Raw genomic sequence first — 18,116 nt, 5'->3', positions numbered from 1 at the left:
GCGCAAGCTGCCGCCGAGCCCTGGTGCGCAGGCGCAGGCGGCCGCCGCCAAGTCCTCTTGCGCAGGCGCGTTGCTCGCTTCTCAGGGCAGACGCTCCCGAGGCGAAAGATTAATTTATTGAAGGCGGCGGAAACGGGAAGCGGCCAGAAAAAGGCGGCAAAGACGCCGCCTCTGCACACCTGTTGGCTCTCTCGGCTTTACCTGCGCTCCCGGTCACTCTTGATCACTCCGGGAGCGGTCCGTGGAGCTGAGGGAGGCCGAGGCGAGTTGGCGCCAGCGCACCTGCGCCCGTACGGTGGCCGGAAGGGACCAGAGGTGGTTCTGCCGGTGACAGTCGCGAGCCCCACCCTTTCCCCACGTGGCTGCGAAAACCGGGTGAGAAGCGGCGGCCGCGGAGTTCCCTCGCGCGGGGAGGGGAGTGGGCGCCGCGGGGTCGGGCTGGTGACTGTGGCGCCGCCCTCGGGGATTTGGTTTTGGGGAATGACTCTTACAGAAGCTGCCAGGGGACGAAATCCCCCATTTCCCTGGCCTCGGCTTTCTTTTCATTCATTTATTCATCGATTCATAACCTATGTACTGAGTGCCTGCTGCGTATCTGGCTGCATCCTGGGCAGGGGGGAAGGTGGTGAACAAAGTTGACTGAGCCCCAGTTCTTGTGGAGGTTAAACTTAATTGGGGAGGAGGCTAGACAGTAAAAGGAAATAAAATAGATGAACATGTCGCTCCAGGTAGATATAGTATTCAAAAAGGATTATGCGAAAGGAGTGGGGGGGCTGCTTTAACCATATGGTTATTAAGAGCATCCCTTGGGTGGCTGGGAAGGATGAGAAAGAGGTGGGAAAGCTCTGGTGAGAAGGTCTAGGTAAGAGACCTAGGTAAGGTCCACGTAGAAAAAGTGCTGGTAAGTAGACTGGATTTTGTTGAGAGGGTTGGGACGCCAGTGCAGGATTTTGAGCAGTGAGGTCTCTGTGATTTCGAGTTTCTCCCTGCCTGCTGAGTGGAGAATAGAGGTACAGAGTGTGGCAGGGAGGAAGCCACCTATAGGGAGGATTGTGCCTGAACCAGGGTGGGTGTGTTGGGTGGAGGAAGATGAGTCATTGGAGTCCCTGCCATGTCAGGGCACCGTTTTCTTGGTGAGTGGAACCCTGGCTTAGAAAGGGAAACCAGCTGTCATTTGGGGTCTTGCTAACCCCCTTTCTTTCCTCCAGCACACCTTCGACCCATCATGGGGACTGGTAATGCTGTTTTCCCCCTTTCCTAGCCTGGACTGTTCCCAGGTGGCTCCCAGATGACCATTCCTAGGCACCGTCTTTCTCATGAACTCCAGATATGTACTTTCATTCTGTCACCTAGCCCTATGCCCAACCTAAGGCCCAGCTTGCCTGAGAGGTAGTCCCAGAGCCGGACATTGATCTCCCGAGCTCAGGACTGGGCAGGGGGAGCCAAGGCCAGAGAGCACATACAGGTTCTAAGTGGTCAGGGAAGGCACCCAGGAGGAGGTGGCCTGGAAGAGCTAGCAGGAACTCTACAGAGAACCCAGGTGGAGGGCAAGTGTTAATGAAGTAAAGTGGCATGATGACCAGGCCTCTTACTGCTTGTGTGATCTCTGACAGATTCTTCCCCTCTCTGAGCTTCAGATTTCCCATCCGTAAAGTAGGTATAATTGACATTCGCCTTTAGGACTGGGCCTCTGTGACAGGGTGGCCACTCACTGTTGACCCACTCAGATCTGAAGCATGGTCAGGGTGGTGGGAGCATCATTTGGTAGCAGGGTCAGGAACAGAGTCCCTCCGACAGTCCCAGCTGGGAAGTTCCTGCCCCTCGGAACTGGTCAGAAACACCTGCACACACATACCAGCCTGGGTGCCTCACTGAAAAGCTCTTAATTGACACAGAAAATCCTTACTCTTTTCCTTCACCTTTGACCATGGAAATCCTTAGCAACCCCTAAATGGATCCTTGTTGTTCTGGGGCAGAAAGAATTAGGGGAGCTACCTGCAAGGGAGCAAGGTATGGTGTTTGATGCCCTTATGCCTCTCCCCCAAATTGAACTGGTTGAATTACCTCTAAGCAACAAAAGAAAGGAACAATAGCTAATGTTTATCAAGCTCTTACTCTGTGCCAAATCCTATTTAAGCACTTTATAGGGATTAACTGGTTGAATTTTCACGACAGCCCTATGAGGTAGATTCTCTTTGTTTATCCCCATGTCACACAAGAGAGAGTTGACCAACAGGTTAAGTGGAGGGCCTGGGATTCAAGTCCCCCCTGCTGGCCCCAGAGCCTGTCCTCCTCCCCGAAAACATCTGCACAAACACAGATGGAATATTCACATCCTGTGCCACCTCCAGAAACAGAAGCGCAGGCTTGAGCGGCCTGTTTCCCATACAGCCCAGATTTGCCTTCGGATTTTTGCCACATTCCCCTCCTGCTGTCCTAGTACTCCTGTGCCTTTGTTCCCCTAACATTTTCTGTGATGCACGATTCTATAACAGACCTGGGACCAGGAAAAATAATTGTTTTCAAAGACAGCATTAGGACAATGGAGAAAGTTGGTCATGGAGTGTATATTAGAAAATAGTAATGTATCATTGTTAAATTTCCTGTGTTAAATTTTAGTTGCACATTGGATGTGTGAGAATGTCCTTCGGAGATTCATGCTGACGTCTTTAGGCGGGAAGGATCTGATTCCTGGAGCATACTCTCACATGACGTGTGTGCAGGAACACACACTCTCACAGAGATTAACCTGGCAAAATGTTAACAACTGGTAAAGTTAGAAGGAAATAGGTGTTCTTTGTACTATTCCGAAACTTTATTATAAATTTAGAAAGTGATGTATTTTAACGGAAATGAAAAAGTATTACCACAATAAACAAAATAGATATAATAAAAGAAGCAAAATGAAAATAGTTGTTAACCCCTGTTAGGCTCTGGGCCTGAGGCCTGTTTCCCTCTTCGTTAAAAAGAGAGAGTGGTAGGGGTGCCTGGGAGGCTCAGTCGGTTAAGCAGCTGACTCTTGATTTCTGCTCACGTCTTGATCTCAGGGTCGTGGGTTCAAGCCCCACGTTGGGCTCCGCTCTGGGCATGGAGACTATTTAAAATAAAAATAAATTAATTAAATAAAAATAAATATAAAGTACACGTTCAGTGCCTCAGTCACGCTAGCTATATTTCAACTGCTAAAACCCACGTAGATGGCACAGATAGAGAATATTCCATCATCACAGAAAGTTCTATTGGATGCATGGTCAGATTGGGTTTGAGTTTTTGGGAAGATGATTTCACAGGTGCATTTCACTCTTGTCTGGAGGCAGGTGGTGTTGGCTTTCTATTCTGGTGATGTGAAATCACGCAGTGGACGAGGGTACTGTCCCCTCATTGTCAGGTTCCCCATCAGTTTTGCTCCTTACGGTTTTGCAGCCTGTGGGGATTGTCATCTAAATCTGCCCAGTTATGGATAATCAGTTGGAATTCATCTACAAAACAGAACTTTTCCTCTTCCCCTCTTTATAATCTGGTAATTATGTGAGGGAAGTAGAATGAATGCTATATTCTTTATTTGCCAGTTGTTTTTGGTTTTTTTTTTTTTTTAAGATTATTTATTTATTTATTTGACAGAGAGAGAGACAGCGAGAGAGGGAACACAAGCAAGGGGAGTGTGAGAGGGAGAAGCAGGCCTCCCGCGGAGCGAGGAGCCTGATGCGGGGCTCGATCCCAGGACCCTGAGATCATGACCTGAGCCGAAGGCAGACACTTAACGACTGAGCCACCCAGGCGCCCCTTTATTTGCCAGTTTTCAGCAAAAGGAGCAGGGTGTGTTTTAGTACTATTATGAACGCATAGGTTTTGTTATTTATTGTGTTTTGTTTGGTTTTGTTGTTTTGTTTTAGTGCTCATCTGTCACTTGGGCCCATGGGCGTCTCTTAGGGTTTGCTCCAAGTCCTTTGACTTAACCCTGATGGTTTTTAGAAGCTTCCTTGCTTTCTGGTCTGAGAAGATGCTCCTGGCTCAGCTTCTCTGGCCTGTTTTCTTCTCAGTTGTAGAATCAGCCATTCCTCCAGGAGTCCTCTCTTCTTTGTTGGGAAAATGATACTTAGAGGCCATTGGTGGTATTCGGGGTGTTCACTACTGCTGTGGTGTTATTTCCTCTAGGCATTTTCAGCTGATATCATTAGAAAAATTGGTTCTTGGGGCGCCTGGGTGGCGCAGTCGTTAAGCGTCTGCCTTCGGCTCAGGTCATGATCCCGGGGTCCTGGGATCGAGCCCCGCATCGGGCTCCCTGCTCTGCGGGAGGCCTGCCTCTCCCTCTCCCATTCCCCCTGCTTGTGTTCCCTCTCTCGCTATGTCTCTCTCTGTCAAATAAATAAATAAAATCTTTAAAAAAAAAAAAAAAGAAAAATTGGTTCTTTGTTTGACTAAGAAAAAATCCATCCATGAGTTTGTACTGATAATTCCAGTTCAAATTTAGTTCTGAGTTTTTACTTTTTGGATTTTTTTGTGTGTGTTAGAATCTTTTTTTCTTTTGTGCTAGTTCCTAATGAGATAAACAATATTACTTATTTGCTGTATCCACAGTGGCTTCCAAATAATATTACTGTTATCATTTCCAATAACATGATTACTGAAAACTGTTGAAGATTTTCTTTTACAGTTCTTTCTATTCTTATTGTACATCCCAGTAGGAATATATGGTTTTATCACTGTATTTTACTTTATTTTTTTTTTTAAAGATTTTATTTATTAAAGAGAGAGAGACAGCGACAGCAGGAACACAAGCAGGGGGAGTGGGAGAGGGAGAAGCAGGCTTCCCGCTGAGCAGGGAGCCCGATGCAGGGTTCGATCCCAGGACCCTGGGATCATGACCTGAGCCGAAGGCAGATGCTTAACGACTGAGCCACCCAGGTGCCCCTCTATCAGTGTATTTTAAACTCTGCATAGATATATTGTTAGATTCATGGGTTTCATTTTACTCTTGATTTTTAGGGATTGCTTTCATTTTTATTTTCGTTTATGTTGATTTATTCCTTTTCCTAACCACATAAAGCATTTACATGGGTTCTAAACTTAAAACCATGAAACAAAGGGGGCGCCTGGGTGGCTCAGTTGGTTAATCGTCTGCCTTCGGCTCAGGTCATGATCCCAAAGTCCTAGGATCGAGCCCTACATCAGGCTCCCTTCTCAGTGGGGAGTCTGCTTCTCACTTCTCACTTCTCTTCCTCTGCCCCTCTCCCCTGACTTGTGTTTTGTTTTGTTTTTTTTTAAGATTTTATTTATTTATTCATAAGAGACAGAGAGAGAGAGAGGCAGAGGGAGAAGCAGGCTCCCCGCTGAGCAGGGAGCCCGATGCGGGACTCGATTCCAGGACCCTGGGATTGTGACCTGAGCCGAAGGCAGATGCTTAACCATCTGAGCCACCCAGGCGCCCCCGGCTTGTGTTTTATATCTCTCTCTGTCTCAAATAAATAAATAAAATCTCCAAACAACAACAACAACAACATGGGATGCCTGGGTAGCTCAGTCGGTTAAGTGTCTGCTTTCGGCTCAGGTTATGATCCCAGGGTCCTGGGATCGAGCCCTATGCTCAGCGGGGAGCCTGCTTCTCCCTCTGCCTGCCGTTCCCCTGCTTGTTCTCTCTCCCTCTGACAAATAAATAAATAAAATCCTTTAAAAAAAAAAAAAACAGCAACCATGAAACAAGTTATATTTGAAGAGAATAATCCAGCTTCTCATCCTGTCCTCATCACCCTTTTCCCTACTTCCCCTCATGGTAAGTATTTCTATTAGTTTTTAATTTCGCTTACCATTTTATTTATTATTCTTTTTTTAAAGATTTTATTTATTTATTTGACAGAGAGAGACACTGCGAGAGAGGGAACACAAGCAGGGGGAGTGGGAGAGGGAGAAGCAGGCTTTCCGCTGTGCAGAGAGCCCGACGCGGGGCTCGATCCCAGGACTCTGGGATCATGACCTGAGCCGAAGGCAGATGCTTAACGACTGAGCCACCCAGGCGCCCCTATTATTAATTTTTATCTTAAAACTTTTATTGGTATAACAGCATACCACTGTAAGTAGTTTTATTACATACTTATCTATGAAATACCTAACTATATGATAAAATACCATATAGTTATAGTATTACATGTTACAACAAATATTGCATGTTGTAAATAACACTTTACATAAAATGTGGCATTATAACCGTGTTTCATTATGGTCATGTAACAACATATAACATGTAATATTGTTAAAATATTATTTTATCCTTTTTTTTTAACTAGAAGGACACATATTAACATCTTTTCTTTCTTAGATAAAATGTAAACCACCTGCCCTCTTCTACACTTTTAGAAGCTCTGCAGATGGTGGGGTATCAGCCTTCTCTGTGACCCAGGTTGTTAGAATTTTTCCTGGGAGTTCCTAGGCTTTGGCCCCTGGTAGCTCTTCCCTAAGTGATAGCCAGGCTCGCAGTTGTCCTCTCACCCTCAATGAAGCTTTCTTCCTACCTTGATTTCTCAGTTTGAGAGTGTCTCTCAGGCAGGCACCTGCCGCCCCATGCACAGGAGATGGAAATGGCCTCCAAGCGTATCACCCAGGAGACTTTCGATGCAGCCGTTCGTGAAAACATTGAAGAGTTCGAGATGGGGTCAGAGGACGCAGTAAAAGAGGCCATGGAACAGTTTGAATCACAAGGTAGGGCACTGTGGCTCTGTCCCAGCTCTGGTCTGACTCTTTGCCCAAAAGTCACTTCCAGTCCACAGCTCTTAACGTGCAAGAATGATTTCCTGCCATGGCTCTGTCTTGCCTGGCGTGGCAGCCCTGGGCCCCGTCGCCCTGTCTGCGTTCTGCCCTGAGCAGGCTGGCCACCTTCTCCCCCTTTGTTCTTGTCCTTCCTCTACTTGCCTTGACCCCCCACCCAGACATCGACAGGGCTGAATCCTTCAAGGTGGGTCTCATTTTAATTGCCACTTCCTTGAAGAGGTTTTTCCTGACTACCTCCCAAGAAACAGGGCCACCTGCCTCCCTGCCTCACCTACACTCCAGCTTGAGTTCATGGAGGCAGAAGGGGGTGTTGGTCACCAGCCTGTGGAAACACCAGCCTATGGGGGACAGTGGTTAAGAGGGGACTATTTATTTACAGTGGTGTGGGCAGGGTTAGGAGACCTCCCCGGCCCCACAACAGGCCATGGCTGGGGGTGGGGAGTCATCTGGCAGAGGCAGAGGCAGAGGCAGGGAGATGGGAATAAATACCCCACCCTCCCATTTCTTCTAATCTGAAGTCCTCTTCCCCATTGGTCAAGCCCGGTCAGACTTGAGAGGGCAAGGGAGCTCAGGGGCCCAGCCTCAGAGGTCAGAGGCTGGTGTCCCCGGCACAGAGTGGGATATAGGATATAGATACTGGCCAGGGACTGGAGGAGTACCCAGATGTGTCTTGTGCAGTGGAGGCTTCCCTAGGGGTGCCAGGGAGGGTGGGGGTGCAGCCAGGTGGTATGTGCAGCCAGGGTGGTATTCTACGTAGCCCACCAGGTAGAGTGTGTCTCTCGCCACAGTGATGACCTGCAGCCTCACTACTGCTCTGCTCCCAGTGGTTGGACAGGGCCAAGGGGCAAAGACCACCCCTCCATATCCTACATCCCTTGTATGAATGTGGCTGCTGGGCCCTGGCAGGGAGGGGTTGGGATGGGGAGCTGGGCAGACCCCCCAAAGGCCTCCAGAGTGGGGTGGTCCCAGAAGAAGGGACGTGAGGTATGTTCTGGCAGGCCTGTGGGGATGATGGCTGTCACTTGTTTCCTGACCCCCCCCCCCGCCCTCCGCAGGGGTTGATCTGAGCAACATTATAAAGCTGGCACCCAGAGCCTCTGCAGATGGATCCCAGGAGCCTACACACGACATCCTACAGGTAGGAAGGGGTGGCCCATGTGGGCATGGCTGACCTTACACATGTCATTCCACGCACATCACTGTTTAACAGTCTGTTAGGGGCACCTTTCCACTGGTTCCCAGATGACAGATGCAGGTTCTGAAGGGCAGGCACCCAGCGTGTACATGGGAGCCTGAGCTTGCAGCCAGGGCTCCCTGAGTCCATATCTGAGAGCCCTTTGGGATGGACAGTGCTCAGGTTGTCCCCGGTGTTGGCAGCCTTGGGACAGAGGGTACCATGGAGGAGCCTCCTAACCACTAAGTTTTCTCAGAGATGGACAGGAATTACAGAAAGAGTGGAATCACAATAAGGCTGTCACCTGTTGAGCACTGACTATTCACCAGCACATTATATAGCCTGCCCCTTTAGCACTAAAACTGGCCTGTGAGGTAGGTGGTGTCATCTCTTACTTACTGATGGGGTAACAGAGGCCCAGAGCCTACCCTCACTCTCCAGCACACAAACAGGGAAGGTAAAGGTCACAGGGGTTAAATGCTATTGGTAAAAAGGCAAAGGCTGTGGTGTTTATTGAGAATTGACTGTGGAGTCAGTTCTGGGCAAGGTGCTTTCTTTGTGCTATCTCAGTTATTCTCCCAAAGACCCCTGCAAGGTGGGGATTATTATTCCCATTTTACAGATGGGTAATCCAAAGAGAAAAAAATGATCTACCTGACAGCAAGAGAGAGTAAAGTGATAAAAGAGGAAGTTGGAGAACACAGCCCTAGGTATGAACTCAGCTCTGCCTAAGGCAAGGTATTTACTTCTCTCTGCTCTCAGGGTCCTCACCATCTCCTGCCTCGTGGAGGTTTTGAGAAAATTATCTCCTTGTTTTAACTTATTTGCTAGTAAGAAATGAGTTTGTTGTCTTGGCAGTTTTTTTATTGGGTTGTTCATCTTGTTTTTATTGATTTGTAGATGCTCTTTACATATGAAGGGTCTCAGTAACAATAGTCTTTCGTAACTGAGTACTTCTTAAGTGCTCAGCATTGTGTTAAATTCTTTTTTGTTTTCTTTTTTAAGATTTTATTTATTTATTTGACACAGCGAGAGAGGGAACACAAGCAGGGGGAGTGGGAGAGGGAGAAGCAGGTTTCCTGCAGAGCAGGGAGCCCGATGCGGGGCTCAATCCCAGGACCCTGGGGTCATGACCTGAGCTGAAGGCAGACGCTTAACGACTGAGCCACCCAGGCACCCCAGCATTGTGTTAAATTCTTAAAACATGGGACACCTGGGTGGCTCAGTCGGTTAAGCGTCTGCCTTCGGCTCAGGTCATGGTCCCAGGATCCTGAGATCGAGCCCTGCATCGGGTTCCTTGCTCAGCGGGGAGCCTGCTTCTCCCTCTGCCTGCCGCTCTCACTGCTTTTGCTTGTTCACTCTCTCTCTGACAAATAAATAAATTAAATCTTTAAAAAAATAAATAAATAAATAAAACATATTATCTCAATCTGTTGTTAGCCCATTTTGCTGATCAGGAATCTGAGGCTCCCTAAAGATAAATGACTCACTTGTGGTCACAGCCAGTGAGGCGCAGAGCTGGGACCAGACCCAGGTCCCTCTCCCAGGGAAATCAAGCTGGGAACAGCTCTGCTGTCTTCTACCAGCAGTACAGAAAACTCCTTTTGTTCACAACCTTTGCTTTTTTATTCTTCTTAATTCGACTTTTAAATTTTATTTTTCATTACTGAAGAACAACGTGAACATGTTCTTGGCATAAAAGATTCAAGCAATACTCAAGCATTTATAGCAAAATCTGAAAGTCCCTGTCTCGTCTCTCCCACCAAACCCCTTCTTTCCCTTCCCATGTGGGAGGCGCCACACACATTGGGTTTCACATCCTCCCAGTCTTACACTCACCTTGCAGTTGAACCAGCCCCTTCTCATGCCACGGCGGCATTGACCTCTGCTGCCGTGGCTCCGACGTGTGAACAGTGCTTATTTGTAGGAGAAAGATTCAACTCTGTGATGCCTTTTGAAATGAGTCTACCAGAGTCAGGAAATTTGTTGCACACAGACTTGTAGAAAAAAAAAACAAAACAAGAAGAAGTCTTGGAACTCTCTAAAGAGAAGGTGAGCTGGACTGGTTTTATGTGTGAGGAGTTTCAGAATCCAAGCCGTCAGTCACAGAGAAAGTGACCCCCGGGTTGGTGGACAAAGCCCCCGTCACCATGCTGAGTTGTCGCAGGTGGAACACAGCTGACTCTGCCACCTTCACTTTAGCGACTGTCCTCTCCTCAGCCACTCCTGGGGTCTGGGGTCTCAGGCAGCACCTAGGGACTGTGAAGACCACCATCTTAGTCAGCCAGCACAGAGACTTGCCTTCCTGATGCCATCCAGGACAAGAGGAGATTCCCCACAAACTGGATGGAGATGAGTGTGCGGATTGTGGCCATTATCTTTTCTTCTCTTACCTGACTAAACCCAGAGTGTTACAACTCCAGCACTGTGCATCTTAATGGCACTTGGGCCACTTGGGCCAGCTTTTTAGGTTTCTTGCCAGGTTCCTGCTCAAATGCTACGTCCTCTGTTTTTGGTTTATGGTAAAATATAACACAAATTCACCATCTTAACCATTTCTAAGTGGATGGTTCAGTGACACGAAGTATATTCACATTGTTGCGCAACCATCCCCATCATCCATTTCCAGGACTTTCTCATCTTCCCAAACTGAAACTCTGTGCCCATTAAACACTTAACTTCCTATTCCCCTCCCCTAACCCCTTTCACCCACAGTTCTACTTCCTGCCTCTGTGAATGTGACTCCTCTAGGGACTCCTATAAGTGGAATCACAGAGTATTTGTCCTTTTGTGGCTGGCTTCTTTCACTCAGCATAATGTCCTCAGGCTTCATCCATGTTGGAGCTTGGGTCAGAATTGTGGTCCTTGTTGTGGCTGAATAATATTCCATCGCGTGGATGGACCCCATTCTGTTTATCCATTCATCCATGAATGGAAAGTTGGGTTGCTTCCAGCTTTTGTCTACTAGAGTTAATGCTGCTGTGAACACGGATATACAGACATCTCTTTAAGACTGCTTTCAGTTCTTCTGGGTATATGCTTGGAAGTGGGATTGCTGGATCATGTGGTAATTCCATATTTACTTTTTCGAGCATTTCCCTAATGACTAGCAATGTGGACCATCCTTTTGTCTGCCTAGTGGCCACCAGTGTATTTTCTTTGGCAAATGTCCATTCAAGGCACATTCTCTGCTTTTAGCCTATTAATATTCTGTGTCATTGCAACATATACTCAGTTAAGTCCAGCTCAGGGACGGTGAGCCAACAGGCATCCTTGCCATTCTGGGCAGTGGTGGCTAAATCACAGCCCTCTGGCTTGGGTTGATGGCATCTGTAGAGCTGCCCTCCCTGGGGCCCAGGACCAGTGATTTCGTAAGCCCCAGGAAGCTTGGGTTCATCTTGGGCCCATTGCTGAAGGCAGGTCTGGAGCATGGAATTGAACGGCAGCTAGACTTGGATGCCCTTTTCAAATTGTTTCCTCTCGTTATTACTGTTTCTCCCCCCAAGGACTTTGAATTGAATTTGGGTAGATCAATAGTGTGTGTGGTGTGATTTCATTTGGCAGATAAATATTTGTGGAATGAATGAGAGAGACAAACAGGAGGCATCTGTATGGGCCGGTCTGGCAAAGGTAACTTTCACCTTCCTTGGAGAGGTGGCCACTGGAGGGTATGTCGATTAGTTTTAGTTGCATAGTAAGCAACCCAAAACAACAGCCATTTTCTTGTACCTTATGGTTCGGCTGGGTGAACTGAGCTCAGCCAGATGGTTCCGAGGGTCTGGCTTGGAGCATCTTGCCATGGCAGCTAGGGCTGGAGCATTGACTGTGTCTGCACTCACGTGTGTGGCTCCATGGAGGGACCCTGAGAGAGCTGGGTCTCTCCATCTCTCTGTGGCCTCTGAAGCTCGAAGCTCCTAGTGTGGAAGCTACCACGGCTGGACTGAATTTCCACCACAGGCCTAGATCCCAGGAGAGGGAATGTCATGGGGGCAGCCCTGTCACTGTGGAACCTCTTTGGGCTGAGCTGACACTGAAGTTTCTCCCGTGTCCTCTAGGCCCTGGATGACCTGCAGGAGTCCGTGGCCCGCTCTCGCCCCCAGGAGGTGTCCACGCACCTTGCCCGCTTTTTTGAGCAGTGCAAGCAGCACGAGGCTTGCCGCTTCCTGGCAGCCCAGAAGGGGGCCTACCCCATCCTTCTCGCCGCCTGGAGGCTTGCTATAGCAAGTGACCAGGGCCTTCTGCTCCAGGCCCTCAACGCCCTGTCAGCCCTGACCGATGGCCAGCCCGATCTCCTAGACACCCAGGGCCTGCAGCTGCTGGTGGTCACACTGGCCCAGAATGCTGACGCGGCTGATCTGACCTGTTCTGGGATCCGCTGTGTGTGCCATGCCAGCCTGAAGCACGAGCAGAATCGGCAGAGCCTGGTGAAGGCCGGTGTGCTGCCCCTGCTGACCGGTGCCATCACCCGGCATGGTCACTGTGCCGACGTGGTCACGGAGGCCTGCTGGGCCCTCCGAGTCATGACCTTCGACGATGATATCCGTGTGCCCTTTGGCCATGCCCATGACCATGCCAAGATGATTGTGCAGGAGAATGGAGGCTTGAAGGTGCTCATTGAGGCCACCAAAGGTAGGAGCAGGTGTGAGAATGAGAGTTGGGTTTTAGGACTGCTTCAGGCATGACTGGCTCCAGGCTCCACTTGCTTCTTTTGGCTTACTACCACCCACATGGCAGCCCTAGTGGAATAGTGTCCTTACTTCTGGTTGCTCTAGGAGAGTTCCAAGCCATGGCTCATTGGCCAAGACCAGATCTTGTGCCCATCTCTGAAGCCATTTGAGGAAGGGGCTTGGCTCTGTGCACCCACACAGACTGAAAGCACACGGAAAGGAGAGCTCCCCAAAGGGACAAATAAGGGTGTTTCCCAAAGATGGGGGAGTGTGGCTGGTCCCCGGTGGAGGTTTACACTTTGGTTCATACTTAGCCTCAAATTGTTATGCACGTACATGTTCCTGACTGGGATGACCAAGGCAAGCCAGCCATAGGCGCTCACAGCACTGATGTTCAGACCTGAAATTCCCTGCCCCCTGTCCACTGTACCCACCAGAAAAGGCCTGACTCTGGTCTGGTGCACAGAAGGTGCTAGAAGAATGAGTTCTTCCCAGCCTGCCTGTGGCTCTGGCTCTATAGCTAGGCTTGTTTGTGTGACTCTGGCCCTGTCTTCCGGAGAGGCAGGCCTGCCTCAGTCTCATACCTCTGGAGAGGGTGAAAACAGGCCCAGCCATCTGCGAAGTCGAGCTGCTTCTCTGAGGGGGAGTTTACATCTTTCTCGTTTGTTGACAGAGCTCTTATCAGTCAGGGTTCTACCAGAGAAGCAGAACCAGTGGCATATGTGTGTGTGTGTGTGTGTGTGTGTGTTTCAAGGAATTGGCTCATGTGATCAAGGGGCTGGTGAGTCTGAAATCCATGGAGCAGGCTTGGGCAGGAGCCAACACCACAGTCCTCAGGTGAGCTTCTTCCTCTTCAGGAAGACCTCAGTTTCCCTCTTAAGGCCTTCAGCTGACTGGATGAGGCCCACACTCAGACCATCAAGGGTCATCTTGAAGTTAGCTGATCATAGATGTCACTACATCTAGAGAATACCTCCCCCCAGTATTAGTGCTCATGGCATTGCTGGGGGCTGCACTCTGACCAGGGGGACATACCAGCTGACTGTCACAGAGCTCTGTATAAATTAGGGTTGTCCACTCCCCCCCACCCTTCCACCCCTACCACCCCCCATGTGAGCCTCAGTGCAGGCCTCTCCTCCCTGGGGCCTCTGAGCTTCGTCTTCGGCATCTGTGTTCAATTTTGCCCAGGTCAACTCTATCCATATGTCCCTCTACGGTTTCTGGGTTTCCCGTTGCACTTAGAAAGGTCATTCCCACCCCAAGAACATAAAAATAGTTTGGATGTTTTATTATAGCACTATTATGGTTTTCTTTTTTTAGTTGAGCTCATCAGTTGGTCTGGAATTTATCTGGGACACCGCGCGGGGGAGGGCGAGTTCGCGTGTCTTCTCCTGCGGCCAGCAGGGAGCACTGCAGGCCTGGGCGGCCCTGGTGTTCAGTGGGGCTCTCCTGGTGCGTGTGGCCGCCCTGCCTGGCAGAAGGGCCCCGCTTCCCAGGTGGAACAGGATGTGTACCAGGACCGCTGGCTTCTGGTTCCAAGCTGGGACTGGTTCTCTCCCTGTCCTGCCCTCAGTGGTTCCTCTGCCTCTCCACAGCATTCTCTGACAACCCCAGTGTCCTGAGTGAGCTCTGCAGCACCCTATCCCGCCTGGCCGTCCGCAACGAGTTCTGCCAGGAGGTCGTCGACCTTGGGGGCCTCGGTGTCCTGGTGGCCCTACTGGCCACCTGCAGTGACCACCAGGTGGGTATCCAGAGCCGTCTTAGGGTGTGAAGCGCCCCTCAGTTGGATTTCGATTTGTCATTTCTCTCAATGCCACAGGAAGGTTCCAGACTTCCCAGTGAACTCTGCCCCCTTGAGCCCCAGCCACCCAGACAAGCTTGAATCAGAACATACCGGCCCTGTCTGCTGACCCTGGAAGCAAAGTGCAGTTTTCACTTCTCATTGACCCCAGGGCAGGAAGTAAAGTTTTGGGAGAAAACAAATCCACCCACCCTGTCTTACTATCCTTTAACACCTTTGTATTTTCTACCAGCAGTGGGAGGAACATGAGTGGGTGTTGACAGGGGCTGGCCCAGCCCCCAGCTCAGGGGTGTGACGCTTGAGTGAGACAAATCCTTAGTGCCTCGGTTTCCCCATCCATAAAATGGGGCAGGGACCCCTATTCATTATTCTTTCATTTAACAGCCACTTAATCCCCTCTCTACATGCCTGGCTTAGGGCAGGAGTACCTCCCCGTCCTGTGGCAGCAATGGTCCTATTGCCCCCAACCCCAGAAAGCTGTATTTGAACCGGCTTAAGCTCATGAGGGAATGCATTTTGTTTATACTCCTGGACAGTCGGGGGTGGATGGAGGCTTGGTTTCCCTCCCACCGCTTTCTCTTTCTCTTTCACAGCTCTGCCCCTCACTGGGGCGGTCAGCAGTCCCAGCAGCATCTGGTCAGCTGTCCTCAGCTCAGGACCTGGGGACTCAGCTATGGCCAGGGGACCCTGGGCTTTGATTCCTGGCCTGAGTCGCATGCCCCCTCCATGTGTGAGGGGTGGGTGTCAAGGTTGTCCAAATGCCTGGGCTGGGCACAGGTGGACTAATCCACAGGGTCCACCTCCCTGAGCCTCTCCTGCCATCACAGGCTGCCCGCATGCCCCAGGGTGGCCCCACCTGTTGTTCAGACAGTGGAACAACAGACCCTCCCTCAAAACTCCGCCCCCACCCCCCCCTACAAACCAGCAACTAAGCAGTTAGTGTCTGGCACAGCGCAGGAGGACGAGCTAGCCAGAGCTGACCCCCACCTTACCCTCCTGTAGGACCTTGTGAAGCAAGTGTTGAGTGCCCTGCGGGCCATCGCAGGCAACGATGATGTGAAGGACGCCATTATCCGTGCTGGCGGGACAGAGTCCATCGTAGCCGCCATGACCCAGCACCTGGCCAGCCCCCAGGTACCTACCCCAGGCAGGGGGCGCAAGAGGTGGGGCACAGTGGCTGGAGTCCCAAATCAGTATCTGGGTTCACCTGGTGCTCTTCCCCATTTCCTCAAGCAGGGCTAGGGCTGGGGTGGGGCCCGCGAGAGGCCTCGGTGGAGACCGTCCCCCCTAAGAGCGTGGTTGAGGTTTTTATCATTCCTCTTATTACTGATCTGGTATATACACGGGCTGGCAGCGGTCTCTCCAGGGGAAACTGCAGGGCACTCACCTGGGGAATTAACAGTGGCAGCCACGGCGGGCCCTCCGGGTGATGGGCATCTGACTGTCTCCGCCATCCCTGTGACCCCCCACAGGTCTGCGAGCAGAGCTGTGCAGCCCTGTGCGTCCTAGCCCTGCGAAAGCCAGAGAACAGCCGGGTCATCATGGAGGGCGGCGGGGCCCTGGTCGCACTGCAGGCCATGAAGGCGCACCCGCGAGAGGCTAGAGTGCAGGTGGGCCTGTGGGCAGGAGGGCGGGGCAGGACCCAGGCCCTCCCTGTCCCCATCCCCATCCCAGCCCAGTCCTCTCAAAGTCTTTTTCCTTCCCAGCCCCTGAAGGTATCTACTTCCCATCCGTGAAAATGCACCCAGTTCTCTCCACGGCTGTCTTTCTATTCCTTTGCTCTTCCAGTGTTGATTTTTTTCCTCTCCTAACAGTTCCTTCAGAAGGATAGGAAGAGGAGGAGGAGATGGGAGGAGAGCAGGTGGAGATCTGCTGGGACTTTTGGAAGATTCCCTGCTGTCCATGGGCTGCCTCCCCCACTCCCACCTTGCACACCCTCCCAGCACAGGGGCCTTCTTGCTGGTCCTCAGACACACCAGGCTCTGTCCCACTAGGGGTCTTCGCTGCTGATGGTGTCTCCTCTGGAACACTGCTCTTGGCTCACCCATCACCTTACCCATTCCTCACCACCCTGGCTGGGCAGTCCCTCACACCCTCACACCTCACCTACTATTTGTCTTCTAGTCTCCCAATGGTGGGGTGCTTTGTGGCACCCACACATGGCAGATAAACAGGGCACAGATGTTGATGAACGAGTGATGATGTAATTGACAGGTGGGCCCTGTGCACAACCCCCTCTTCCCACTGTCTCTCTGCCCTCCTTTCCTGGGGCCCCTGCCCAGGCTCTTGCCAGCCACAGGGGAATCTTGCTCTGAGACTGAGGGTCCCACACTTGAGGGATCAGCCGCACCTGCCAAGCACTTGACTGCCTGAGCTTCAGTTTCCTCGCCTGGGAGTTGGGGGAATTAGCCCTGCTTCCCAGGGCGACTGAGAGGATAAAGTGGGGAGATGAATCTAGCCTGATGAGTCACAGCGTAAGCACCTACCGTATGTTGGTTTTGATCACCTTTGCCTGTTACGTTATGATGGGGGCCCTGAGGTCAGAGTGGACGCCACCCACCAGTGTGCAGCCCCTCACCTTCAATTCTTCCTCCCAGAAACAGGCCTGCATGCTGATCCGTAACCTGGTGGCCCGCAGCCAGGCCTTCTCACAGCCCATCCTGGACCTGGGGGCTGAGGCACTCATCTTGCGGGCCCGTGCCACCCACCGTGACTGCGAGGACGTGGCCAAGGCTGCCCTGCGGGACCTTGGCTGCCGTGTCGAGCTGCGAGAGCTGTGGACTGGCCAGAAGGGCAACCTGGCGCCGTGACCTCAGGTTCAGTCTGGGCCATGGCTCTGGGTGAGTTATGTGACTCAGGAACAGGGAGGAGGTCCGTGTCCTGCCACTCTAGTCCCTGGATTCCAACCCCACTCAGTGAGGGGTGTTTTCTGATGGGTACCAGGTACAGGCTAGGGTGGGAAGGGAGCATTGGTGAAACGTCTACACAGCAGAAAGCAGCCCCTGGGTCCTGGCCTCCCTTCACCTTGTTCTCCGGGCCGGCTGACAGCATTGGCGTTACCCATCCTGCCCTCCCACCACCACCCCGTGCCCTTTCCTACCAGAAGGGCCTTCTTAGTATTGCTTGGGGGCAAAGTGCTAACTGAAATGTGGGGTCCACGCTGGCCAGTCTCACAGGAGGTTGGGTCCACCCCGCTTCGGCTCCTACAAGTCTGTTTCCTCCCCTGCTCATCTCTCACTTGTAATATGGGTTGTAGGTGCCTTGCTCTGCTGGACGGAGGGCAGGGACCAAGCTCTTCTGCCTCCAGGGGTCCCAGGCCAGCCAGTACTGCCCAGTAATAAAAGACTCTGTTAGTTGAACAATGGAGGGATCTCTTCCATAGCGCGGTGGAGTATAGGTGCTGCCTCCAGTGGCCTCAGAGAATGGGAGAGGGGCAGACGTCTGGGGAGGCCATGGGGTCGCTGAGGAAAGCAAAGGGGTTTTGAGAACAGCCTGGGATATATGATCTGCTGTTACTCCCAGACAGCCAGTCTGCTGGGGCCATGGTTCACACCTGGGGCTTTGGCCCCAAGGCCATTGTTTCTGATTATATCTCACTCAGCTCTGTGGCCTTGAGCTAGTAATGTAATCTCTCTGAGCCTTGATTTGATCCTCTGTGAAATGGGGAGAGGGGAAATAGAACCCGCTCTGAGGGGTGTGCAAGCAGAGCTGG

General features: G+C 51.2%; 1 protein-coding gene across 1 annotated transcript; it reads left to right on the top strand.

The window, feature by feature from the left end:
• Positions 1-368: 368 nt before the first annotated feature.
• Positions 369-17,700, top strand: ARMC6 (armadillo repeat containing 6). Its single transcript, XM_021683092.1, has 8 exons — positions 369-375; positions 6,538-6,693; positions 7,818-7,900; positions 11,992-12,565; positions 14,199-14,344; positions 15,407-15,538; positions 15,877-16,014; positions 17,002-17,700. The coding sequence occupies exons 2-8, from the start codon at positions 6,567-6,569 to the stop codon at positions 17,212-17,214; spliced, it is 1,413 nt and encodes a 470-aa protein (XP_021538767.1). The 5' UTR covers positions 369-375; positions 6,538-6,566; the 3' UTR covers positions 17,215-17,700.
• The last annotated feature ends 416 nt before the right edge of the window (positions 17,701-18,116 follow it).

This window comes from Neomonachus schauinslandi, chromosome 1, assembly GCF_002201575.2.
Source record: "Neomonachus schauinslandi chromosome 1, ASM220157v2, whole genome shotgun sequence".
In the NCBI taxonomy this organism is placed as follows: domain Eukaryota; kingdom Metazoa; phylum Chordata; class Mammalia; order Carnivora; family Phocidae; genus Neomonachus; species Neomonachus schauinslandi.
The sequence above is the reverse complement of the archived record's forward strand: the minus strand, read 5'-3'. Positions and strand labels throughout refer to the sequence as shown.

Bases quoted from the DNA above. Each gene is read 5' to 3' on its own strand.
- ARMC6 (XM_021683092.1), top strand. From the start codon at position 6,567: ATGGAAATGGCCTCCAAGCGTATCACCCAGGAGACTTTCGATGCAGCC. The intron at 7,901-11,991 runs GTAGGAAGGGGT...CGTGTCCTCTAG, and splicing joins CTACACACGACATCCTACAG to GCCCTGGATGACCTGCAGGA. The intron at 15,539-15,876 runs GTACCTACCCCA...GACCCCCCACAG, and splicing joins AGCACCTGGCCAGCCCCCAG to GTCTGCGAGCAGAGCTGTGC.